At 39.0% G+C, this 27,615-nt stretch overlaps 1 protein-coding gene across 3 annotated transcripts in view; it reads left to right on the top strand.

Annotated features, from left to right (window-relative positions):
• TTC27 (tetratricopeptide repeat domain 27) overlaps positions 1-27,615 on the top strand; it is a 176,345-nt gene that overhangs the window by 82,772 nt on the left and 65,958 nt on the right. For all 3 annotated transcript variants that reach the window (XM_067703305.1, XM_067703303.1, XM_067703304.1), the window contains exons 11-12: positions 13,660-13,755; positions 16,377-16,499. In XM_067703305.1, the coding sequence (XP_067559406.1) occupies positions 13,660-13,755; positions 16,377-16,499 (219 nt within the window). The remainder of the gene's footprint in view (positions 1-13,659; positions 13,756-16,376; positions 16,500-27,615) is intronic.

The raw sequence follows: 27,615 nt of genomic DNA, 5'->3' as shown, positions 1-27,615 counted from the left end.
TTATGTATCTATTGAGATGATCATATGGTTTTTATTCTTCAATATATTCATATGGTGTATCACATTGAGTTGCATATATTGAAGAATCCTTGCATCCTTGAGATAAACCCCACTTGATCATATTGTATGATCCTTTTAATGTATTGTTGGATTGTGTTTGCTAGTATTTTGTTGAGGATTTTTGGATTTATAATCATCAGTAATATTAGTCTGTAATTTTTTTTGTAGTATCTTTGTCTGGTTTTGGTATCAGGGTGATGGTGGCCTCATAGAATGAGTTTGGGAATGTTCCTTCCTCTGCAATTTTTTGGAAGAGTTTGAGAAGGATAGGTGTTAGCTCTTCTGTAAATGTTTCATAGAATTCACCTGTGATGCCATCTGGTCCTGTACTTTTATTTGTTGGAAGATCTTTAATCACCGTTTCAATTTCATTACTTGTGATTGGTCTGTTCATATTTTCTATTTCTTCCGGGTTTTGTCTTGGGAGGTTATACCTTTCTAAGAATTTGTCCATTTCTTCCAGGTTGTCCATTTTATTGGCATAGAGTTGCTTGTAGTTGTTTCTTAGGATTCTTTGTATTTCTGTGATGTCTGTTGTAACTTCTCCTTTTTCATTTCTAAATGTATTGATTTGAGTCCTCTCCCTCTTTTTGTTGATGAGTCTGGCTAATGGTTTATCAATTTTGTTTGTCTTCTCAAAGAACCAGCTTTTAGTTTTATTGATCTTTGCTATTGTTTTCTTGATTCTATTTCATTTATTTCTCCTCTGATCTTTATAATTTCTTTTCTTCTGCTAACTTTGGGTTTTGTTTGTTCTTCTTTCTCTAGTTCCTTTAGGTGTAACGTTAGATTGTTTTTTTGAGATTTTTCTTGTTTCTTGAGGTAGGCTTGTATAGCTATAAACTTCCCTTTTGGAACTGCTTTTGCTGCATCCCATAGGTTTTGGGTGATCGTGTTTTCCTTGTCATTTGTTTCTAGGTATTTTTTGATATCCTCTTTGATTTCTTCAGTGATCACTTGGTTATTCAGTAACGTATTGTTTAGCCTCCATGTGTTTGTGTTTTTTATGTTTTTTTCCGTGTAATTGTTTTCTAATCTCATAGTGTTGTGTTCAGAAAAGATGGTTGATATGATTTCAGTTTTCTTTAGTGTACTGAGGCTTGATTTGTGACCCAAGATGTGATCTCTCCTGGAGAATGTTGCATGCGCACTTGAGAAGAAAGTGTAATCTGCTGTTTTTGGATGGAATGTCCTATAAATATCAATTAAATCTTTCTGGTCTATTGTGTCATTTAAAACTTCTGTTTCCTTATTAATTTTCTGTTTGGATGATCTGTGCATTGGTGTAAGTGAGGTGTTAAAGTCCCCCACTGTTATTGTATTACTGTCCATTTCCTCTTTTATAGCTGTTAGCAATTTCCTTATGTATTGAGGTTCTGCTGTGTTAGGTGCATATATATTTATAATTGTTTTATCTTCTTGGGTGGATCCCTTGATCATTATGTAGTGTCCTTCCTTGTCTCTTGTAACATTATTTTAAAGTCTGTTTTATCTGATGTAAGTATTGCCACTCCAGCTTTCTTTTGATTTCCGTTTGCATGGAATATCTTTTTCCATCCCCTCACTTTCAGTCTGTATGTGTCCTTAGGTCTGAAGTGGGTCTCTTGTAGACAGCATATACATGGGTCTTATTTTTGTATCCATTCAGCAAGCGTATGTCTTTTGGTTGGAGCATTTAATCCATTCACTTTTAAGGTAGCTATCGAAATTTGTGTTCATATTACCATTTTCTTAAACGTTTTGGGTTTGTTTTTGTAAGTCCTTTTCTTCTTTATGTTTAATTTTTAATTACCTACTTATTAGCAGGAATAATTGAGAGTTAGCTAAATTAAAGATTATATTTTCATCTGGCAATTTAGCAATCTGAGAGCAGTAGAGACCAGCCTTTGTAATATCCTACAGTCCAAATCTTCAGTCGAGTGCCAAAGCTAACAGGAACAGAGCAATCACTGTGATCACACTGAGGGCAACGTAGAGGTCTTAACGGGTAGTAATTCACACTTTGGTTGGTTGTATTTTTTTTAAGGGGAAAGAGGTAAAGGAATTGCAGTTTTTTCTTACAGGGTTTCCTAAAAAATGATGAACTGCATGCATAAATTGCTACCCTTTGAGGTCATTAGAAGAAGTGATAAGAATTGTAAAGCAAGTATACTCCAATAAAGATATTGGGCTTTCCTGGTGGCGCAGTGGTTGCGAGTCCGCCTGCTGATGCAGGAGACACGGGTTTGTGCCCCAGTCCAGGAAGACCCCACGTGCTGCGGAGCAGCTAGGCCCGTGAGCCATGACCGCTGAGGCTGCGCGTCCGGAGCCTGTGCTCTGCAATGGGAGAGGCCACAGCAGTGAGAGGCCCACGTGCCCCCCACTCCCCCCCAAAAAAAAAGATGTTAAAAAAAAATGATAAGAGACCGGAGTTCATGAATTAGCTACTTAATTATCTCGAAATATGTTCACAGTATTTCTCAACATACCATAAAACAAAGCTTTTTCTCTGTATTACAAGCTGGTCATTTGTTCTGCATTGCAGACTGCTCTCTGAAGTTTTGGTGTCTCATAATATGCACCTACTCTATTACATTTTCACATATCTTCTTCATGAAAGTACATCCACATGAATTATATTTGGCAGGCTTGGCATTGACCTTGATGTGCAGCTATTTGCGTGAGTGGAATATATGGCTGTCATTATGGATTACAGGAGGTGCAGGGGAGCACGTGATGTAGTAATTCAAGCTGACCTTGGCTGTATTTGGCTTACGCCACGAGGGGGTATGGCTTCAAAATTTGAGAAGTTGCATTTGATTTTTATACTTTAAATATCCTTTTCTAAATATAAGGTGCTTGTAATGGACAGATTGAAGTTTAGAGCTTTTTGAGACTTTTTATACTTCTACTTCAGTACAATTCAAGGACAGGTCTCAGTAGGAAACTTTTAGTTGTAAGGGACAGAAACCCAATTCAAACTGTCTGTAAAAAAGGAAATTGGTTGACTGTTATAATAACTGGGAAGTCTAGGGGTATTCCGATCCCATAGTTAGCTGGATTCAAGGCTCGAAGAGCTCATCCGGTCTTTCTGTCTTTTCTCATCTCTGCTTTTCTCTGCCTGCTTCAGTGTCAGAATGTCTGTTGTCAGAAAAGCACCAGATTTTATTGTCCATAGACCTCACAATCCAAGAGGAAGAGATGTCACGTACTGTGGCCAAGGCTAAGCACCCTAACCTCTTATGCTTCACTTCCCTTACCTGGAGAATGGAGAGAGCGGTAATGCCCACCTCATTCAGATACTGAGGGGTTAAATGACTTAATATTTGTGAAACACTCCAAATAGCGCCTGGCACATAGTAAACCCTCAGTAAATGTTGACTGTTTCTATTATCCTGACTTTAAAGGAGGTACAGGAAAAGAAAACTGCCCAATCCTTCATAACTCACTAAAAGCAATCATTATTACCTAGAATAGAATGCTTTCGATTTAGAAAATCTAAAAACATTGGGATAATTACAATGCTTCACGTTTAGTGTGCTGGGTCCCGCCATTGAGTTTTTCACATATCTGAGATATGAAATCATGTCTTCTGTTCTAACTCTGTACTTCACCTGCATTAATAACCACATGTAGCGCTTGAAAGTTATTGAAAAGTATACTAGAACTTGCTCCTGTGACTGTAGCTATGCTTTTTTTTTTGGAGTCATTATAGTTACTACTGTTTATTCAGAAGTGTGTACAGTTACTACCGTTTACTGGATACTCATGTGCCAGGTTCTAAATAATCCTAGGAAGTAGGCACTATTTATATTTTTACTGGTGAAGAAACTGAAGCACAGAAAATATAAGTGACTTACCCAAGGTCTAATTGAATTCACACCAGGTCTGTCTTGGATTTCGAAGTCCATGCTTTTTTTTTTTTTTTTTAAATTTATTTATTTTTGACTGAGTTGGGTCTTTGTTGCTGTGCGTGGGCTTTCTCTACTTGTGGCGAGCGGGGGCTACTTTTCGTTGCACTGCACGGGCTTCTCATTGCGGTGGCTTCTCTTGTTGCAGTGCACGGGCTCTAGGCACGCGGGCTTCAGTAGTTGTGGTGCCTGGGCTCAGTAGTTGTGGCTCGTGGGCTCTAGAGTGCAGGCTTAGTAGTTGTGGTGCACGGGCTTAGTTGTTCCACAGCACGTGGAATCTTCCTGGATCAGGGCTCGAACCCGTGTCCCCTGCATTGGCAGGCAGATTCTTAACCACTGAACCACCAGGGAAGCCCCCGAAGTCCATGCTTTGATTCACCATGCTGTATTCTCAGGAAGCTCTGAGAAAGAAGATATCAGTGGAAGACTTGGCATCATCTGGGGGAAAGGGGTTGAACCAGCATAGGCAGGAAGAAATGAATAGAGGCTTTTGTGAGGAAGGTTTGGTTGCAGAACTCAGCGTCTGAATGCCTACAATTTAGGTGAAAAGAGGAGGAAATGGATTGTACACAATATCAGGATGCAGTCCCATGTGGGAAAAGAACGTGCACCTGGGAGAGTGAAACTGGCTTCTGCTAAGGCCAAGAAAGGGGGATGCCTGGACAGAGGTTGATGGGCTGAACCAGGATGTGAGTTTCGTGATAATAGATTAGTAAAAATATAGGCAACAATTAGTTCATAAATAAGTGAGATAAAAGAAGGGAGAAGCGATAAACAACATAAAATATTGTTAATAGTTAAAAAAATATTTTGAAAACCTAGAAAGTTACAGAACAGTGAAAACTCAGTAACAGCAGAGAAACTTACTAGTGGGATGGAATAAAGTACACCCACTTAAAGCACACTTCTAAAGGCACTAAATGCTAACTTCAGTCAGATTCCAGTAGGGGCACACTGAAGGTCTTTGACAGAGTCAGATTGTGTTGATTGAACTGACACATTGGTGTTTCCTGGGACAGCACCCTGTGTACATCTTATGAGCCTTATACAACATTTCTCAAACTTGCCTGAACATATGAACCACTTCCAAGGTGCTTGTTAAAATATAGCTCTCCATGGGACTTCCCCGGTGGCGCAGTGGTTAAGAATCCACCTGCCAATGCAGGGGACACGGGTTCGAGCCCTGGTCCGGGAAGATCCCACATGCTGTGGATCAAGTAAGCCCGTGTGCCACAACTACTGAGCCTGTGCTCTAGAGCCCACGAGCCACAACTACTGAAGCCCGCACGCTTAGAGCCCATGCTCCACAACAAGAGAAGCCACCACAATGAGAAGCCCGCGCACCGCAACCAAGAGTAGCCCCTGCTTGCCGCAACTAGAGGAAGCCTGCACGCAGCAACAAAGACCCAATGCAGACAAAAGTAAAAAATATATATATATATGTAATATATATATATATATATATATGGCTCTTCAGCCCAGCCTGCAGAAATTCAGGGTCTGGTGAGGGTGGTGATTATGGGTGCGTTTGGAAGAGACTGCCCCTGACAGAGGCAGGTTGTTCATCTTTTGTAGCTCCAGATATTTTCCTGTCTTACATCCAAGTACAAACAGAACAGAGACTAAAAGGGCATTTACCAAGGCCTGGAGGCCAGCGTTGTGGTTTAACAGGGGACTGGGTGCCAGAAGGAACCTTAGAGGTGAGTGTTACTGAGGGCTGCAGACGAGGGCCAGGTGGAATTGAGCTGGCTGAGTAACAGATGCTTTGCATCTGACTGAGAGTGCTCAGGAAAGTAGGTGTAATTATTATTAGACTTAACTATTTTAACTTTTTTAGAAAGGATAATACTGGGAATTTAAAGCATTCATTTGTTTTAATAAATATTCTTTGCACTCTTATGATACTTGCAGACTGTAAACAGACTGACTTTTCTCATTTCCTAATCTTTTAAGAAAAGATAATAAAGGAGAACTTCTAAGTATTGCCTTAAATACTAAGCAGGGTCCCCTGAGAAGTTGTGGGAGAAGGTTGGAGGTGGGCGGCGTCTGGGGAAGGCACGAGAGATTGTGCATCTCCCAGTTCTCAGGCAGCAGTTCTCAGGGGGTGATTGTGGAGCCCCGAGGCTCCTCAGCCCTTTCAGAGTGTCCAAGGTCACAACTGTCTTCACAACAATATTGAGATACTATTTATCTTGTCACTGTGTTGATACTGAATCACTAGAAGCAATGGGGGGTCAAACTGTTGGCCCCTTAACCGGAATCAAGGTCAGGACACCATACTGTGCTGGTAGTCATCCTGTGCTTCACCACCACGAGTTTGTAGCTTAAAAAAAAGAAAAGACAGTTTTGTTTTTTGGGTTTTTTAAATTTATTTATTTTTTGGTTGTGTTGGGTCTCTTAGTTGCAACGCGTGGTATCTTCGTTGTGGCACTCAGGATCTTTTGTTGTCGTATGCGGGCTTCTCTCTAGCTGTGGTGCACGGCTCCAGAGTGCATGGGCTCAGTAGTTGTGGCATGCGGGCTCTCTAGTTGTCGCACGCTGGCTCTAGAGTGCGTGGGTTCAATAGTTGCGGCATGCGGGCTTAGTTGCCCCGTGGCATGTGGGATCTCAGTACCCCAACCAGGGATTGACCCATGTTTCCCTACATCGGAAGGCGGATTCTTAACCACTGAACCACCAGGGAAGTCCCAAGACAGTTTTGTTTATGAATGTCTTTGATAAAGCGGTAAATATTATTTTATTAAGTCTTCACCCTTGACAGCATGCTTTTTAATATTCTACGTGATGAACTGGGAAGTACTTGCGAAACACTTGTGCTGCGTGCTGAAGTACAGTGGTTGTCTCAAGAAAAGCTAAGCGAGTTGCTTTTCCTAGGAAACAGTGTTTTTACTAAGAAGAACTATTGACAGACTATGCGTATTCATACTTGGGTATTTGGCAGAAATTTTCTTAAAAATAAATGAAGTGAGCTCATCACTTCTAGGAAAATAATTGACAGTATTTCTTACCAGTGATGAAATTTTGAGCTTTTAAGAAAAAAAATGAGACTTTTGGAAATCTTTTATATGCAGTTATGAATTTGACAGCTTTCCAATACTTCAAGTACTGGGCTGAGAGTTTTCTTGTGAGATCATTGGTGATATTAATGCATACAATTTTTAATATTATATGAAATATGTCAGCATTTGTAAATCTGCACATTTTCCAAATGACTAATGCATGATGTGAAAAATCAAGCATGGGTAAAAGGTCCATTCAGGGTTCAAGATACATCAGTGAGTAGTTTTTTGTTTTTTGTTTTTTTTTTAGACCAGTGGATTTTACTGTAACAGGGTATTTAATGTAACAGGGAAACATTCATTGATAGGATTTCAAATTCCACATTGCAGGTAACTCTAAGAAGCCACCACATTTTGAATTTTGATGTAGTATCAAAGGATAATGTGCACAATTAACTGAAAAAGCTGTTAACATACTTCTCCCTTTTCCAACTACCTATCTGTATGAGGCCAAATTTTCTTCATAAATTTCAACCAAAACATCATATTGTAACAGATTGACTACAGAAGACAGTATGAGAATAGATGACAGAATAGCTGTCATCTATTAAGCCAGACATTAAAGACAGTTGCAAAAATGTAACACATTGACAGTTTTTTTTTTTTTTTTTTTTTTTTTTACTTTTTTCTTTGTGCCACTCAGCTTGCAGGATCTTAATTCCCTGACCAGGAATTGAACGCGGGCCCCCAGCCGTGGAAGCTCGAGTCTTAACCACTGGACGTCCAGGGAATTCCCAAGACATTGCCAATCTTTTCAAGACTTTTTTTTGGGGGGGGGGTAGATATAGTTATTTTTCATGAAACATATTATGTATGTTAATGTAATAGATTCATTATTTTCTTTTAGAATGGATTAATATTTAAATTTTATTCAGTTTTAATTTCTAATATGATAAATATTGATAGATGATAGCCCACACAAACAAAAGCTCTTTGGAGTCCCTCAATAATTTATAAGAGTTTAAAGAGGTCCTACAACATTGTAAAGCAACTATACTCCAATAAAAATTAATAAAAAAAATAAATATAAAGAGGTCCTGAAACGAAATGGTTTAAGAACTGCTAAGGTGTGACTAAGGGGAATGTTCCAAGATCCTTGTGTGGGCTTCCTTGAAGCCTCCCTCTTTATGTTCATCTCTTCTGTCTGGAATCATAAAAAAGACATCTAGGCTCTCCCAGTCCCCTTTAGTAGACCCAGCTCCTACCAGCCAACACATAAAAGTCTTTGGAACAGGAAGTAGTGATTAAAGATCTTCTTGGCCAGGCCACACCCTGACTCCCATATTATGTGATTAGGTGGGGAAAAACCCAGTTAATTAGAGTTCTCAGTATTTTTCCAGTGAGAAGCTGCTTTTTATTTTCACAGCTCTGATAATTTCCACTTAGGAGGTAAGGTTTTAATGAAGCTGTCAACTTAGTGTTTGGAATCAGACAGGCTCACCTATTTCATAGTTTTAAACTTTGGGCAAGCCATTTTTTAAAAAATGAATGAATGAATGAATGAATGGCTGAGTTGGGTCTTTGCTGCTGTGCACGGGCTTTTTCTAGTTGCGGTGAGCAGGGGCTACTCTTCGTTGCAGTGCGCGGGCTTCTCATTGTGGTGGCTTCTCTTGATGCGGAGCATGGGCTCTAGGTGCACGGGCTTCAGTAGTTGTGGCTCACGGGCTCTAGGTGCACGGGCTTCAGTAGTTGTGGCTCACGGGCTCTAGAGTGCAGGCTCAGTAGTTGTGGCGCATGGGCTTTGTTGCTCCGCGGCATGTGGGATCTTCCTGGACAAGGGCTCAAACCCGTGTCCCCTGCATTGGCAGGCGGATTCTTAACCACTGCGCCACCAGGGAAGCCTGGGCAAGCCATTTTTTTAATCTCTCTGATTCCCTGCAATTCCCAATACACAAGGTAAAACTGAATTAACAATAGGTTTAACAACTTAGTAGGTTGTTAATAGGTTTTGATTCTCATTCCCCTTGTTCCTATTAGAAGTTTTCTTGGGCTTGGGAGCTTGAGATGGCAGTTAGCTTCACCACTCTGAATCATGGCGGAATGACTGCAGACTCCTGTCAAAGAGAGCAGTTCAGCCCAACTGTTGGATATATTTGATTAAGTACGTATTTTTATAATAAATCCCACCCTCCTACACACACACACACACACACACACACACACACACACACACTCACATTGCACAAAAAAGCAAGGTGATTTGGCATATGATCAATCATACCTTTTAGATTATCAGCTAATTTCTACTTGGCTCTTCAGAAAGTGGATAAACACTTTGATATCATGCAAGCAAGAAAGAATAGCCTTCAGTGAAAGTGTAGGTCCTTAGGGACTAGCTCTGTTCTTTTGAAGATATGTGTGCCATACTTTTAGATACGAGCACATAAATAAAGTCTAAATCATACCAGACCTTGTTCAGAATCGTCCTTCTATACTAAGTCATTCTCCATGTGCTAATTTTAAAATGTAGCCTTGATCTTCTCTAGTTTTTTGGAGGGGAAGTTCTTTCGGTACTGAAAACAGAGCATTGAAAAGAGAGGACCCATCATTGTTTTCCAGGGTTTCATTCCCCATTCCTTAGAGGTATCTTTTATTCCCCATTCCTTAGAGGTATCTCCTGACCTCTGGTACAGTGGCTCCTGGAAGGCTGGAGAGTCGTTATTGTTTGGGGTTAGAGAATCTATATGCACAAGCACGTTGTCTCAAAGGACACTCAAAGTATAAATGCTTTGCGATGGAGTTTGGGGAGAAAAAGACATTAAAAGGGAGTCTTAAAACTTGAAAACAGTTTCATATCACAGTAGTTTATACATCATGAGGTCATCTTTGGTGTCTCCCAGCAGTTATCATACCTGGATTTTCTGTGACTTGGCTGTCCCCCCACCTCCTGACTGAGCTCTAGACTCTTCCTGACTCTTTACTCATTGTCTTTCCCGTTTATCCACATTTCTTCTGTCACCCTCCTATGTACACTCTGCTTGCTTTCAACTCTTAATGATTGGTCTAGGGTATATTCACTTCTCTCTCTCTCTCTCCATTTTTGATGTTACCATTTTCCCTTAAAGGCAACTTCTCATACCAGTTTTAACTTATGACCAAGTGCCCATGACTTTCAGGTGTGAAATACATGAAATTTAGAAACTGGAGAGAGAAAATGGGAAGTGAAAGGGTAGGACACTGCTTTAGAGGTCATTTACCTCAATTTCTGGGGGTGTGTGAAAGCTTACAAAGTGCCAGTTTGTCTCTGCGCTACTGTTTCTGTCCACGTTCACACACACACGTATACACGGCAGGGGCTCGGGCTTGCTGTTCATTCAGTCCCATTCTCCTAGGACTTCATGTCCTGCCGTTGTCTTCCAGACCGCTTCGGTACAGTTTGCCCCTGAGGAATGAACCTGATGCTTGTGTTCGGCTAATGGTACCTGAAACTAGCAACGTCCTCAGATGCTTGAAATTAAACAAAATACTCTTTTGATAAAGCCATATACTCAGAGTGTTTGGAGTGCAAAAGATCATTTAGAAAATCATTTCGTAGATGAGTGCCTTTGTGTTTAAATGACTTGCTTGTTGGAGGTTGACCTAGAACAGCAGGCAGGCCACTTCACCTATCAGTACTCTTTTTCTTGTAAAGGACTCCAGTTCATTTGACTATAATGGGATTATTCCAGAATGAGTCACTAGAAATAATCCTGCTCTGAAAAACCTAGAGATGAATTGTAAATAAGTTCCTGTATTTGGGGTGAGTTAGCAAATAAGAGAGTACTTTGAATTCAGTAGAGGAAATAGACAAGTTAATTTGATGTTCTTGGTTTTATTGGTAGGTGAATCTTTAGGTGGTTGTCATATTTAAGGTAGGAAGAAGTATATTCTGTGCAGGAGTGAAAATAGGTTAGAATTCTGTTTTTAATCTTTATCATACACATGGCCTATTCGAGTTCTATAAAGCATGGCTGTACTTGTACAGGGGCTTATTTATGGTATCAGATTCAAGTAAATGTTCATTCTCTGCTCTCTCCGGTGGTCTCTGACATTTTGGAGAGTATCTGAGAGTACCAGAGACACTCTGAGGTCATCTAAAAGTATCTGAGAGTATCTGAAATACATAATAAATCTGTTTATTAATAAATGAGGAAGTATTTACTGAGCACTGATTAATACGTTTTAGCTAGATGCAGTAAGTGCAGCAAACAGCGTGAGTTTTGTTTGAAAATCAGATGTCTTGCATGTAATTAAGACTTCATAAAAGTAAATGTTGGGATGTTGCTTTTGGCTTTTAATTACTAAATAAGCATTATTTATTTTTTCTTTCCAAAGGAATAAAAAGAATTTGATAAAAGGGAAAATTTGCCACCCTTAATGAAGTAATTCAGTGAACCTTCTATTTATGTATTGTAACCATATGTATTCAGCCAGAGGTTTTTCTTCTCTTCTCTCTTTCCTACAACTAAATAGCTTTGGGCAGAAGCATGCAACCTTTTTGCTATTAAGTTTCTCTGAAGTAAGGCCAGAAAGCTTTAAAAATGTTTTGATCAAGATGGTTTAGGAGTCTGGTTATGACTCAGTTTGTTCTGACTGATTTGATTGAATAACATCTTGGATTGTCAAAGAAGTGATGTAATGAGTGTTTTCTCATTCTGCAGGGTATTCTTGGACTAACAAATGTATCTCCCACCTATTATAATATAGAGAACTTCCCTTCTCCCCCAGTTGAGGAGCAGTTCCCCTGCTCAGAAACTGGTCTCCTCTTACTTATAGTGGGATTTGTTAGATTCTTGTCCTTTTCTTTCTCCTGAGGAAGTTTGAACTTGCTACCTCTTACTTTTTTTTGTTGTTTTTGAAATTTTAAATTTTAATTTCATAAAAACTTGAAAAAAATTTCAAACTTACAGAAAAGTTTTAAGTACAGGACCAGCTGTCTTTTGTATCCTGAAGTTTGGAAAGTAAGTTGCAAACATAGAGCTTCATCATCCTCAAATACATGGACGCTCTCCTCCATAACTACAATATGTGCATTAACATCAGAAAATTAACGTTGACGTATTGTTGCCATCTAATCCTTATAAGATAGGCCTGTGAAAACTAGTCAATTGCCAAAAAAAGAAAATTTGAGCACTGCATTATGCAAAAAAGGTCATGATAATTCACAGTTGAGAGGTCTCCGTATAAAACAGAAAAAACATATATGCGTACTGTATGGCAAATGAGGAGGCAGGTGAAGATGATCACGGTAATGGAACTACTGTCTGTGTATTTACCTAGGACTCCCGTGCGTCTGCATTCACTTTGAGGCTGAATATGTGGGGTCTTGTAATGACTCATCACGTGACTACCAGTTAGTGCCAGCCTTTGGCTTTGCATTTGGCCCTGGTACCTTTGCTCAGAGTCAGCCATCTTGGTCTTGTTGGTCTGCTTCTTGACATAGCCTCTTCGAGTTCAGTTACTTAGTACAAAAAAAAAAAGTGCAGGTATTTCAAACCAGCAGAGGGATTCCTCAGTGCATGCAGCTTGAAGCTGTCCACTGCACCTTAAGGGTGGTCTCACATGAATGAATGTCCTGCCCTATGTCTCTCTTGCTGAAGAGTAAGAGAACTCACCCTCTGTGATCAAATAGACACATGCTTTGATTTCACTTTATTCGTTAGAAAATTCCTAAATGAAGTTCTTCATGTAATTTTTCTCTGATTTATGTTAGAAAGTGCCATTGTCACAGTGACAGTATGGCTGTGAAATAGATATGCTGAAGAACAGTTTTTCTTAGAAAAAGTAAAAAGGCTGATTAATAAGGCTAGTTCTTTGAAAGAACTATTATAGGAAACCTCAATTTAAAAAACTATTTTCCTGGGCTTCCCTGGTGGCGCAGTGGTTGAGAGTCCACCTGCCGATCCAGGGGACAGGGGTTCATACCCTGGTCCGGGAAGATCCCACATGCCACAGAGTGTCTGGGCCCGTGAGCCATGGCCGCTGAGCCTGCGTGTCCGGAGCCTGTTCTCCGCAACGGGAGAGGCCACAACAGTGAGAAGCCTGTGTACCGCCAAAAAAAATAAATAAATAAAAATAAACTATTTTCCTGGTAAGTTTTAAATGTACAAATTTACATAGATGTTGATTAAAGTTTTTAAAAATATTTAACGAAATTCAAGGACTTCCCTGGTGGCGCCGTGGTTAAGAATCTACCTGCCAATGCAGAGGACAAGGGTTCGATCCCTGGTTTGGGAAAATCCCACATGCCGCGGAGCAACTAAGCCCGCGTGCCACAACTACTGAGTCCATGTGTCACAACTACTGAAGCCCACGTGCTCTAGGGCACGAGTGCTGCAACTGCTGAGCTCGCATGCTGCAACTACTGAAGCCCTCACTCCTAGAACCCGTGCTCTGCAACTAGAGAAGCCACCGCAATGAGAAGCCCGCGCATTGCAACAAAGAGTAGCCCCTGCTCACCGCAACTAGAGAAAAGCCTGTGCACAGCAACGAAGAGTCAGTGCAGCCAAAAAAAAAATGAAATTCAAGAAAAAATTCACACATCCCATCACCTTATCAAAGTAACTTGTGTTCTTTATTGTTTATATGTCTGTATAACTTGCAATAAGAATCTTGTTTATATTAAAAAGTTATTGCACATATAGATTCTGATTATGATACATGCTCTTAAGGCTCTTGCAGACCAATTTGAAGATAAGACTACGTCTGTATTGGAACGTCTGAAGATTTTCTATTGCTGTCAAGTGCCACCTCATTGGGCCATTCAGGTATTTTTGTTGTTGTTGTCATTGGGTATGGAAAATACTTCGCATTTGAAAGATAAACGCATTAGATGTTTATGTTTGAGTTTTCAAATATTTCAGTGAAAAGAATAAAAGTATCTAGCTGAGGATTGCCAGTTACTTCAAACTGCTATTTGAGTAAAGTGATATTAGACTTTTATAACATTAAAAAAAATTTAAACTAGATCAACTAGAACCACAGAAGTCTTCATTTTCAATGTTTAAAAGCCCTTTAAGGACCTTCTGCTAAAGAATGAACCTTTTAAGCAAGTTGTGTACAAAAGGTAAAGGAAAGCATTTATTCAATACTTGATATTGTGGGATACCCTTAACTACTCTCCTCTTTCTAGTGATATGAGAATACCTAGTTTAGCTCCCACACCATGGTTCTCCTGTGTAAGAGGCGTCGGTTCTCTAGTTTGTAAAATTTTAAGCACTGAAGGCCACTTAAGATATGTGGTCCAGTTTCTTAATTCTACAGAAAAGAAAATTGAGGCCCAGTGCAATTAATTACACTTTTCCAATGTTGATCATATAGCTGTTCACGAACTACATCTTTAGTTTCCCAACTTTTAGTCTAGTTTACCTCCTTTCCTGTATCTCCACTGGGTTGTAATTATTACAAATAATAACAGCCAGCTTTTACTGCACATTTATTATGAGGTGCACATTTTGTTCTGCCTTTCACACACGTTATCTTATTTTATTGCAACAATTTTGTGAAATAGCCTCATTTTACAGATGTGAAAGCTATGGTGCAGAGTGGCTAAGTGGAGTTAAATGATGCTAGCCAGAAATTTCTAGATGATTTAGTAACTATTGTCATTTTAACCAGCTTCCTGTCCTCTCTTGTGGATTAGGCACATAGGCAGTGATTTAGAACTATAAATGCCAACCCACAATTCAGTGACTCAGAATCTCCATCATAAGATTTCTTAGAGAGTAGGTTATATTCTTAAGCACAGGGTAAATGAGGGGGTTTATTACACATTGGGATTCATTTTATCTATTGAAGGCATCTCAATAAAACATAGGCACAAAAAAAGCTTTGTTATATCATCTCAAAAGGAGTAGCTTCTTCATCAGGAAGGTGTTAAAAATTGGAACTTTTTGGCATGTTTTTGACCCTGATCTGTGAAATTTAAGTGCTTTGTACTGTGTGATTTGTGGTGTATAAACCTCTCAGACTGTTATTGTGACAAAACATGTCTGTTGAGGGTGTAGCTGTTACTCTGTTTCTGAACAGAACCATTAGGAAAATTAAGTACTGTTCAAATAAATTTAGGATGTAGGCTAAGTGTTTATTTTATCTGCTTAGGAAGCTGTGGGTTTTAGGATATTTGGGCAGTTAGATAAACATCCTCTTTCATTAAGAAATTAAATCATTTTTCTTTCATAATAGGGAGTAACCATATCTTTATGTATTATTTTTAAAGATCAAGAAGTAACAGCATAGTTTATTATAAAAAGAGAATTCATCTTTACTGCTAGCTAAAGATCATATCAGCTTAGATGTCATAACTTTCTTCATCTATTAAATGAAAAGATTAAACTACTTACTACATGAGCATTAAGACTTATTCCAGCTCCCACATGCTATGTTCAGGTTTTGAAAATGTCCAACCACATATTCTAAAATAGCCAAATTCTCTTGTATTTCATAGGATACAGAAGAATTGGACCATCCCTTTTATTTATTTCGATAATATGTTAGCTTATAATTTTCAGGCATATTTCATTTTACTTTCTAAGTTTGTTAGTCCTGCATGTTCCATGTCCATAAGCCTCTTAACTCTTAAATATGTATTGAATTTTGAAACCAGACCTTCTAGAGTCTCACCTACTTTTTAAACCTTTTTAATATTGTTTTTCTATTCCTGCAGGTTGGATCACTTATAATATACAGTATGTTTATTTTTGAATATATTTAACCTTCACTCACCTTACCATAATTTGCACCCTTTTATCTGCCAAGGACTGGGAAATTAGTAGCTACGTTTTTTAGGATGTGCTTAAAATAAATTAGTGTTTTCATTTTCCTCAGCTATATGCCCAGAAGTGGAATTACTGGATCATATGGTAGTGCTATTTTCAGCTTCCTGAGGAACCTCCATACAGTTTTCTGTAGTGGCTGCACCAGTTTACATTCCCACCAACAGTGCACAAGAGTTCCCTTTTCTCCACGCCCTCAGCAACACTTATCTCTTGTCTTTCTGATAATGGCCATTCTAACTAGAGTTTTAAAAATTGATTTATTGGATATCAACTTTACAACAGAGATTGTCATATATAGAATCTCTAGGTAATGAAGAAATACAGATTTTGCCTTTTAAGTTCTGAATTCTTGGGAAAAAATTGATATATTGAGTGTTTTGAACAGTTCCTATATTGTTTTTTAATTCCTTACCCCCTCTAAAGAGGCTTGCTAAAGTAAAGGTAAGTATTGAATGATTGCAAATTTCTAATTCGTAGAGGTTGAATTGTAGAAATTAGGCATTTAATACAGTAAGCAGATGCTTAAAATGGCAGATTGGATATACCTACAAGTGGAATAGGAATCTGTCTTTGTGTAAAGGATTGTTCATTATTTTAACTTGATTTTCTAGCGCCAGCTTGCAAGTTTACTCTTTGAGTTGGGATGTACCAGTTCAGCCCTTCAGATATTTGAGAAGCTAGAAATGTGGGAAGATGTTGTCATTTGTTATGAAAGAGCTGGGCAGCATGGGAAGGTATGTAATAGTAAAATTCTGTGTACTGGCCAGGACCTTTCATCTTTGAGCATCTTCTCACTTGTTTTTTAAGCCTGCTTTTGCCAACAGTTCACTTATATTCCTTTTTTCACTTTTTTCCCCAGAAATCTTTTTAATGTTTTCTCTGATTTCCGTTGGGGCAGATTATTTTGTCTGCATGTGTATGTGTATATAAAAGAGAAAAGCAAGGCCCTAAACTGATACAGTATTTGATGTTTGTGAATAAATAATGAAAGCTTTAAACACATTGCACCTTGCGATCTCTTTCCTTTATTAACTCTCCTTCTGTAGACAACTTCAAAATGAACTATTAGAAATTATTTTAAGCACCATTGTGTTGCCTTATGATCAGAGGCTGTGGGTCGGAAGGAAGGTTACCTAGGAGGAGGGCAGCTGGCTTGGCCTGTAGAAAATCCAAAGAGTGTGACAACCCACCCCGCCTTGGGGCAGAAGAGTTGTCAAGTGTGTAATGCACATTTAATTCCACCCTTAAATTGGGTCAAGAGAGAGAATGTTGCCATATTTGCATCTGTTATTAATCTATTGTTTTTTCCCTCATAAATGAAAAGAATTTTTAAAGAAAGAAAAAAGGACTATGCAGTGTGTGTATGTTCAATGGACACATTGAAATCATTTGTTAATTTTGGATTAAAATTTTAAATGGCTAAATTTCTATCATAAATGTAGTACACAGGCAGAGTAAAACCCACAAATTGGATCATTTGTGTCTACAGTCAGCCTTTTGCCGTCACCCTGAAAAAGAGAAATGGTGGTACATGTGTGTCTGTTTCTTAATACCTTTCTAAGTGTGTGTATTTTAGACTAATAGTAAAAGTTACATTCCTTTCGCTAATCACTAATGTCAGTGAAGGTCTTTGAATTGTATTGGGTTAAGGAGAGACTACCATGGTGATAACATGTTACTATAGAAGATTATAGAATTATAATATTTTCATCCTGGGAAAGGGCTCCATAATCATCCGTTCCATTTTTCTCCTTTTCCAGGTAAGGAAAGGAGTCTCTAACGATTCGGGTTAGGTCACAAAGCTAGTTATTGATTAATAACTTAAGAGACCACATGACGTAATGGTTAAAAGCATAGCCCAGACTGCCTGGATTCAAAAGCTAACCTTGGCACATGCTAGCTTTGTGATATTGGGGCAGGTTGCTCAAACATCCCCTAGCCCCCAAGCCTCAGTTTCCTCATCTAGAGGCACATAATCTATCTACCTTACAAGTTTTCGTGGCATAATGTATGTAAACTACATAGAATGGTGCTTTCCTCATAGTGCTGTGTGAGTATTTGCTGCTATTACTGATTCTAAGACATAATGTTTTTCACATTTTAACGTCTTTGGAATATATCTGTCGCTTGATGGCATCTGTCAGTCGCTGTCAGTCAGGTGGCCATTTGGCCAGGTTGTAATTGCTTGTGCTTGTACAAGTTTAGTTGTAGCTATATTTAGTATCATCATTTCAATTGAGTTATGTACACAGTGTCAGCTCTACATATGTTGGGTTTAATTGCCATTTAAGATATCTTCAAAAAGATTCCCTTATGATATGGCGTTGAAACACAAAGTTATTGAACACACAGTAAAGGACCAAAACAAGGTCAAGAGGTGTGAATTTAGCATTAGTGAAGTAAACATGTGCCATTGGCAAAATCATCACAGTTCCATTTACTTTTCTTTAATAACACTAAAAGCTTTATGGCAGCCAAGAAAGGAAGACATCCCAAAGTAAATGAAGCTGTGTTTTGTACTGAGATCTGTGAAAAAATGGTTGCCACTTAAAATTTCAAGCAGTGTATTGAGGGCAGGAAAAATTGCCAAATTTTTCTGAATAGATTTCAAAAGTATCAAAGCACTGAGAGGCTGATGTGATTCATCCATGGCATTGTGTCATAATTTAATTGAAAGCATTTTTTCTTTTTTTTTTTTTTTACGGTACGCGGGCCTCTCACTGTTGTGGCCTCTCCCGTTGCGGAGCACAGACTCCGGACGCGCAGGCTTAGCAGCCATGGCTCACGGGCCCAGCCACTCTGCGGCATGTGGGATCTTCCCGGACCGGGGCACGAACCCGTGTCCCCTGCATGAGCAGGCAGACACTCAACCACTGTGCCACCAGGGAAGCCCGCATTTTTTCTTTATTAGTTAAGAGTTAGTCTTACTATTGATGGCATCTCACATTTGATGAAGTATAGTATTATGTTTCTTCAGGGACTTAAGTTTTTTTTTTTTTTTTAGTGCCCATTGTCTGGCACACAGGTAGTACTCAGATATTTGTTTAACAAAGAAATGAATGGATGAATGAATGGTATCTTGACTCCCAGGATACCATTGATGTAGTTCCCATTGCATCATTCTTCACATCGGTCAGTGAACAAATAATAACTGTATATAAAAATATGGAAATTTTTGAAATAGTGATTTTTAAAATAATTAAGCAAGTTGGTGAATCACAAATACCCAAAGCACATTTTGAAATATTAAATTTATTTAATTATTTTTAGAAAGTATGGAAAGTAGAGACCTTCTCTTATTGTAAAAAAATATATATAATGAGTCCATTCCTTTGGATGGATGGACTATGGAATGGATTTGACTATGTTTCCTAAAGTAGTTGTGGTATTATTATTTTTTAAATTTGCACATAACCTTATAAGAAATGTCTTATAGTAATGATAAACTCCTATGTTTTTAATCACTCTATAAAATGTGCATATTTTAATTTTTAGGAATGCATAGTCATTTACTTTGTCTCAAGTCTTTTGTGAGTTACAGCCAAACATCCTTCAAAATCTTGATATTAGCTTTTTATTTGCCACATAAAAGACTTCCCTTACCTGTTTTTCTTATGCTGTATTTACAGATCAGCTTAATCATAGACCCTAAAAACGTTTGCGTCAAGTTGGAAGCAAATGTTTTATTTCTAAAACAGCTAAGATTCTTTCAGTGTTTGGTTGTGTGCCAGTAGTTGTCACCACATTTTGATTTAAGTAGAAGTTTGTGAAATTTTAATCCTTGCATTTAGTGCTTAATGGCATAATTTATTTTTGAAAGGCAAATTCGGAAAAGTATCTAAATGTAATTATTATGCTCTGGTGCTCATGTTTGCACCCCACTAGTAAGATCTCAGACTTTCTAATTTAGAAACTACCTACAGAAATTCTCGTTATTTAATGACCACTGGCAAAATAGCCAAGATTAGTTTTGCTTGACCTTGGGGTCAGAACTGGTTCTCATCTGCTAGCATTTAATTTTTTAAGGCTATTTGGCACACTGCAGTTTCCCCAAGGCTTTTCTATAACAAACGTTTTATTTTGTTGCTCAAATTGGGTCCATAAGTGAAAAGACAAAAGACTGAGCAGGCGTAAGCTGCCTGGAGAGGGCAGGGGGGAAGGAAGTGGAGAGATTCAAGTTGGGACCGCTCTTATTTTCTCTTGTTTCTAGGAAACAAGGCTTACCTGAGATGCAGAGCCTTATCTTTCATTATGCTACAGTTGCAGATCATCGTAGCCTTTGGGCTTTAACATTTTTTTCCTTTAAATTGCCAAGTAAATCTTTTATTTCTAAAACAGCTGAGATTCTTTTTAACATTTGGTTGGGGTTTTCTAAGATAGTTTCTTTATATGATTTAAGAGAGTTCCCACATGTTCTTTTCTCACACTACAGTCGAGTAAGCTTCCTAAAAGGCAAATCTGATCATGTTGTTCTGACTCTTCAGGAACTTCCCTGTGTCTCCAGGATTAACTCAGAGCTCTTTAGCGTGAATGGTCTTCACTTCATGATCTGACTCCTGCTTACCTTGCTAACAGCATTGTCTACCTACTTTTTTTTTTTTTTAATATTTATTTATTTATTTAGGCAGCGCCAGCTCTTAGTTGTGGCATGCGGGGTCTTTGTCGCCACACATGGGATCTTCGTTGCGGCATGGGGGATCTAGTTCCCTGACCAGGGATCAAACCCGGGCTTCCTGCATTGGGAGCACCGAGTCTTAACCCCTGGACCACCAGGGAAGTCACTACCTACTCTTTTATCTCTGCTTTGCCCCCCTTTGTACTCACTCATCCAGGTTGTGCCCAAAGTTCTGGTAGGACTAAACTACTTGTAAGTCTTGAATTTTCAGCATTGTTTGACCTCAGAACCTTTGCACATGCTATTGTCTGTCTAGAACTTGTCCTCCTTAGCTCACTCCTTATTCTTCAGATGTCTCTTTGGTGATTGCTTCCTACAGTGTACTTTCCCTGAAATCTCCCTTGAAGATTTGGTGATATTCTCCTGTGTGCTCCTATAACACCCAACAGTGCTTTTATCCTTCATGTGCTGGCTTAACTCACCTGCTAAACTGTAAGCTGTTTAAGAGCCAGACTTGTGTCTGTATTATTTATAGCTGTCTCGCCAACACTTACCACAGGCCTGGAGCCTAGGGAGAGCTTAAATATATTTGCTGAATGAATGATTAGTAGGTGTTCGTAGAATAGTGATTGCATTGAAGCAAATTCCCAAGTAGACACTCCTTATGGACTTTACATGTGGTGAAAGATACCTCTCCAACCCCTGCTATATATTTTCTCTCCAAAAACAAATTATAACATCTCACCCCTCTCATTTCAACCTTTTAATTTTAGGAATAGAAATAGGAGCCTTCGAGAACTTTTATTTTTGCTCTGCAGATGCTAAGATACTGTGAGCATGCTGTTATTATGTAATGCAATTTTGAGAGCCTTTTATGTACTACATTCTTTATAGAATTATTTTCTCACTGTCATTTAATATTTGTAACAGCCTACAAAGTATGAATTGTTTTTGCCACTCTACTGATTAGCCTTAGTAAGTGGCAGATTTTGGAATCCAAGCTCAGACCTTCCTTTCCTCTAAAGCCCACACTGCTTCCCCAGCATCTGCCCCCCATCCTGGTTGTTGTTAATCCCTTAAAATTTGATGGTCAATTTGTAAGTTAAAACCTGTTGTGTTCACTTGAATGAGGAAGATAGGCAAAACAACTGAAAATATAACTTGGTGTACAAATAGGAGATGACCAACTAATTGGATAACAAGGGCTGTTTTTTTTTTTGTTTCTGTTTTTTTTTTTTTAAATTTTTTAAAAATTTATTTAATTTTTGTCTGTGTTGGGTCTTCGCTTCTGCACAACGGCTTTCTCTACTTGTGGTGAGCGGGGGCCACTCTTCATCGCGGTGTGCGGGCCTCTCACTGTCATGGCCTCTCCCGTTGCGGAGCACAGGCTCCAGACGTGCAGGATCAGTAGTTGTGGCTCACGGGCCCATTTGCTCCGCGACATGTGGGATCTTCCCAGACCAGGGCTCGAATCCGTGTCCCCTGCATTAGCAGGCAGATTCTCAACCACTGCGCCACCAGGGAAGCCCAACAAGGGCTGTTTTTAATTATTCTGTTTTATCTTGGACCTGGAATATTTATGTTGGCAGGTACCCTTTGAAAAATCAAGCCAGAGCGTGGTGCAGTTACACACATAAATGTAAAGAGCAATTAGTGAAGAGTTGGCTCAGTCAGAGAGTGAATAAGACTAGGCATCACCCCACAGAAAAGGGGAGTGAGCGACTGGGCTGAGATGAAGTGTTTTGTACTTTTCACCTCTCAGTTGCCTCTCACAGAACAAGAATGTAGGCTAGGGATAAACTGCCTTTCTGCTAGGATTGTCTGTGACAGCCGTAAGAGTACAAGGTTCTTTGGTGCTCTCTTAGTTCTGCCCTCTCGTCCCATTCACTGTGTCAAGGGCAGTAGAGCACCTTTCCAGTGGTCCAGCTCCCTGTTTTTGAGAAACAGTCTCTGCAGTAGTAAAAATTAGAATCCATTTTCCTCTGTGCTTCAGAGGAAAAGACTGAGTTAGACTATGCCCAAAGTTGTTTGAGCTGTACGCACAACACACACACACACACACACAAACACACACACACACTTTTAAAAACCTGAAGCTATTGTCAGATGGCCAAATCTAATTCATAGTACGACTTTAAATTCTTAGCCTGCCATTTATTGGTCCCCTTGGAGCAAACCTCTACTTGTTAAGCCTAATTCTGTCATTTCTGTAGTCCTCAAATGCACTTGTTATAATTAGTACCATCTCTGGGTCTAGAGCTCATTTCCCCACCTTCATTTTTTTGCCAGGAGAGCTTCCTGTAGTTGTTGGTCTACCAATTCCCCTACCTACATACTGACCAGATTCAGTGTCAGATGAGGGCCACTCTTATCGCACATTAGAATTTTTAATTCCTTCCTCTCATTCACAAAATCAAGGCCCAAATCGCAGCCAGGAAGGGCAGTTTGTTTTGATAATTCCTTCTGACTCAAGTAGGAATAATTTTCTTGAAATGTTTTATTTTTCTTTTTATTAGATATTGAACTGAACTTTCACCCATATTCTTTACCCCAAATGCAGGGCCTTGTCTCTGACAGGGTGCTTCCTGGAATCCTAGTGTGCTTCGGGTAGGGTCCCTGCTTCAAACCCGAATATCCCATATAACAGCTTGTAGAAAAATATACCTTCATAAATGTAAGTGAGTCCCAATATGGCATATTTTTCACTATATTAACTTTTTTCTTGCATATATCTAAAATTCTCAGTTACCTCTCAACACTGGACTGTTTGATCAAAAGGTACATCACCAGGGTACGGAACTTAGGCTGTCAGTTTTGCTCCTCGGTATTTTTAGTCCTAAGGAGAGTCACTTCTTAGGTGTGATCACTTGCATGAGAAGGGCCTGTGAAATTCAGATTCTGCTGTATGACCTCTCTGTTTGCTAGGACTAACTTGTTGTTAGATCATTCCTAATTTAGTCATGCTCAGTGTTGATGTCAGCCAGAGCATGTCCCCAAAATGTTCTCCCTTTGTTCTCAGTAGGAAGAATCTTTTATGTCTCATTTAGAATCTGAAGCCCTTTGTGATTTCAGTGTTAGTTTCAGTTGAATTCATCCAACATTTATAGAGTACCTGCTCTGTGCTGGGCAATGGTATTCCAAAGATGAGAATGAGAAAAAAAGTTACCTCCAAGGAGCTTATAGTCTGATAGTGCAGATATTTGTGAGCAGAATACTTTAGTATAGTGTGACAGATGCTAAGATGGAAGTGTGTAGATTCCAAGTTCTACTTGGCCAGCAAAATATTTCTCCCACTGCTATCCTTCTATAAAGCAACATTCTACTCAGTTTGTATCTTGTACAGATTCTTTCTCTGAGATCTACAGGGCCTCCTCCTGTGATTCCACACATTTTCATAAAAAACCGATGTTTGGTTGAAATCAGCCTTGAGTGGAAAAATTCAGCTTTAACCTTGTAGCATCAGTACTTTTCCCCTTTGTCCTTACTTCCTCCAGTCCTGTTACATGAACACCTGGGTTACATGAACACCTGGGTTACATAAACGCCTGTTTAACAGTTGACAACAGCAATTCTTCTGTCTTTGGAGAAACTGTACACAGTGACTAATATGATTATTTATAGAAAATTTTAATGTTTCTAGAAGCTGTGTCAAGTTTCTATCCTTCTTCCTAGTAGTGAAGCCTCAAGCATCTTGCTTTCCAATCTGGTTTTCCAGTGGAGGGATTGAGAAAAAACACAAACATTAGTTTAGGGCTTACTGTGTGCCTGACAAAATGCTAGGTACATTTCACATCTAATTCTTCATCTTAATTTTTGGATATAAATTTGTTATTTATTTGGCTGAGTTGGGTCTTCATTGCTGCGCGCGGGCTTTCTCTAGTTGCAGCGAGTGGGGGCTACTCTTCATTGCGGTGCGCGGGCTTCTCATTGCGGTGGCTTCTCTTGTTGCGGAGCACAGGCTCTAGGCATGTGGGCTTCAGTAGTTGTGGCATGCAGGCTCAGTAGTTGTGGCTTGCGGGCTCTAGAGCACAGGCTCAACAGTCGTGGCACACGGGCTTAGTTTCTGCGGCATGTGGGATCTTCCCAGACCAGGGCTGGAACCCGTGTCCCTTGCACTGGCAGGTGGATTTTTAACCACTGCACCACCAGGGAAGTCCCTCACAGATCTTCTTATTGTTCGAAGTCTATAGAATGAATTATGCAACACAGTTTTCTAGGGACATGTTAGGGCCCTTTTGGTTTTAAGAGAACCAACATATACTAGCTTAGGCAAAAAAAGGAATTTATAGGTTCATGCAACTGAAAATTCTAGTAGACCCATCATGATAGCCGTATCCAGGGGCTGAGATGATGTTGTCTCTCAAAGAGCCAGACAAGATGGCCCCTGGAAGCTCAAGGTTAGTAATCCCATTGGAAAAATACAGTCAACTCCATGGCTGTAACAGAAAAGTTCTGAACTGCCTGAGGCATGTGCCCTTGCCTCTGATAGGCCCTACCTGTACCACATGGAATGGTTTCCCCTCAGGGAAGGGGAATCAGAAGATCAGAGAATAGATGCTGAGCAGGAAAAAGAGCAGTTGATGTCCACTGTAGGGTGGGAGTTTAATTTTCTAAATCTGAAGTTGGAAGAGGTATTTTGTTTGGCTTACATAGTGTTTTGAAAAAAAATTACAGTAAGCATTTTCAGGCAATTTCATCTAAAAATCTAGATTTCTTCTCTTAAAGAATCAAATGATGTGGAAACATTGGGGCAAATTCCCATATTCTTGTGCTAACTGGCTGGAGTTGAGGAGTGGCTCCTTCCTTTGTATGTTCAATCGCCAGCCTACTTTATTCATTCTCAATAACTGGCAAGAATCTCTGGGCATTTGAGTGAGTGACCCTTGCTCTAAGCACTGCAGGTTTTCCTGGTAGAGTAAGGAGAGTGTTATTCCAGCCATAATTCATAAGGTTCTGTGTAAGTCTTGGCTGACTTAATTTTATGCTGAGATTCACTGTGCCTAGTCATTGCTGTAAAGTTGTATTAAGAATAGTAATTAGTTGTGTGGAATTACAAAATAAAATAGATATGTAAGATATGTATATATGTGTGGGTAAGGGAATGGTCTTTGAGGTTTGCAGGTTCCTGTAGGCACCCCAGGTTCATTGCAGCCATTTGCCACTTGAAGTATGCCTTTGCATGTTTGGGAATGTATTTTTATCCTACTTCATAGATGTTAAGATGACAAATTTCTTGTATTGTGTAAGAACATACATCTGTGTTTTCCAGTAGGGAAGCCAGAAATACCAAAGCTTTTCACATTCTGTGAAGATTTCTGACCACCCACATTTTGACACTGCAGAAGTGATATTACAAGCCCTTGTGCTTTATTTATGTTCACTGGGCACATCTTTTTTAGTTCTTTATTTGGTAATAAATTATATAAATTGAGTGGATAAGTGGAGGAGGGAAGAGAAAATAGAACATGTTGGAGAGAGTGAGGAAGACTGAGGGTGTGACTAATTGAAGAGAGCAAATATATTGCCTGCAAGCATTGCCCTTGGGGGAGATCAGTCTGTCGGCAGGATGAAGCGGTGTAAGTGCTCAAGGAGAAAGAATTGACTTATCTAAAGAACTGTGGGATAGGAATTTGAGGAAAAAAGAGGCCCATTTAGACTAAGCAGAGTCACTGCTCTAGTGTTTCTTACCTTCTTCTGGAAGCTGCCCCACTCTTGCCCTCCGGACCCATCTTCCAGAATTGATATTATTTATTATTGATATATAGGCATTTATAACTGTAAAATTTCCTCTAAGCACTGCTTTCACTGCATCCCATAAGTTTTGGCATATTATATATTTGTTTCCATTTATCTCAAAGTATTTTCAATTTCCCTGTGATTTCTTTTTTGACTTACTGTTTATTTAACAGTGTGTTGTTTAATTTCCACATATTTGTGAATTTCTCAAATTTCTTTGTTACTGATTTCTAATTTCATCCCATTGTAGTTGGAGAATATCCTTTGTGTGACTTCTACACTTTCAGATTTATTGAGACATTTTATGACCTAACATATAGTATATCTTCTGGAGAATGTTCTGTGTGCACTTGAGAAGAATGTGTATTCCACTGTTGTTGGACAGAGTGTCCTTTAAGTGTCTGTTGGGTCTAGTTGGTTTATAGCATTGTTCAAGTCTTCTATTTCTGTCTTCTGTATAGTTGTTCTATTCATTATTAAAAGTTGGATATTGAAGTCTCCAAATATTATTGTTGAATTTGTATTTCTCCCTTCAGATCTGTCAGTTTTTGCTTGGGGCTCTGTTTTTAGGTGAGTATATACTCACAACTATTCTATCTTCTTGATGGAGTGAATATTTATCATTAAAATATGCCTTTCTTTGTTCTAGTAACAATTTTTGTCTTAAGGTGTATTTTGTCTTATATTAGTATAGCTACTCCAGCTTTCTTTTGGTTACTGTTTCCACGATGTGTTATCTTCCTTTTTATTTTTAAAAAATTTTCAATCTGTTTGTGTCTGAATCTAAAGTGTGTCCCTTGTAGACAGCATTTAGTTGAATCATAATTTTAAAATCCTTTCTGCCAATCTTGGCTTTGATTGGAGTATTTAATCCCTTTACATTTAATTTAATTACTGATAGTGTAGGATGTATGTTGGTCATTTTGTTTTCTATATGTCTTTTTTATTTCCCCATTACTGCCTTCTTTGTGGCTAAATGGTTGTTTTCTACTTCTAGTATACCATTTTAATTCCGTTGTCATTTCTTTTACTTTTTTTTCTTTTTGAGTTTCTTAGTCCTTGTACTAGGCATTATTTAAACTAGCAGATTTTAAGTGTCTTTTAAGTCCATCATATGGACATCCTCAGGGATGGTTTCTACTTTTTTTTCCCATGTAAGGGCCATACTTTCTTGTTTGTTTGTGTAGTTTCAGATTGGTTAGCTTAATGGTCAGCTAATGATTGGACAGAAAATTCCTTAAATGCCTAAATTAGGAAGTCTCCCAGTCTTTGATGGTGGGCTCTAGGTGTGTGTGTGTTGGGGTACGCTTTCAGCACTTAACCAGGCAGTTGACAACTCTGCCTTAGCATTCACTAACTGCTTGTGCAAAGCCTCAGGGTCATCCTGAGGTGAGAGCATAGGGCCTTCTCAGGTCTTTCCTGAACATGTGCACAGCCCTACACATGCATGGACTTCTAGATTCCCACCAATATGGTGGAGTTTTTCAAAGCCCTTATGT

This window comes from Pseudorca crassidens, chromosome 14 (genome assembly GCF_039906515.1).
Source record: "Pseudorca crassidens isolate mPseCra1 chromosome 14, mPseCra1.hap1, whole genome shotgun sequence".
In the NCBI taxonomy this organism is placed as follows: Eukaryota; Metazoa; Chordata; class Mammalia; order Artiodactyla; family Delphinidae; genus Pseudorca; species Pseudorca crassidens.
The sequence above is the reverse complement of the archived record's forward strand: the minus strand, read 5'-3'. Positions and strand labels throughout refer to the sequence as shown.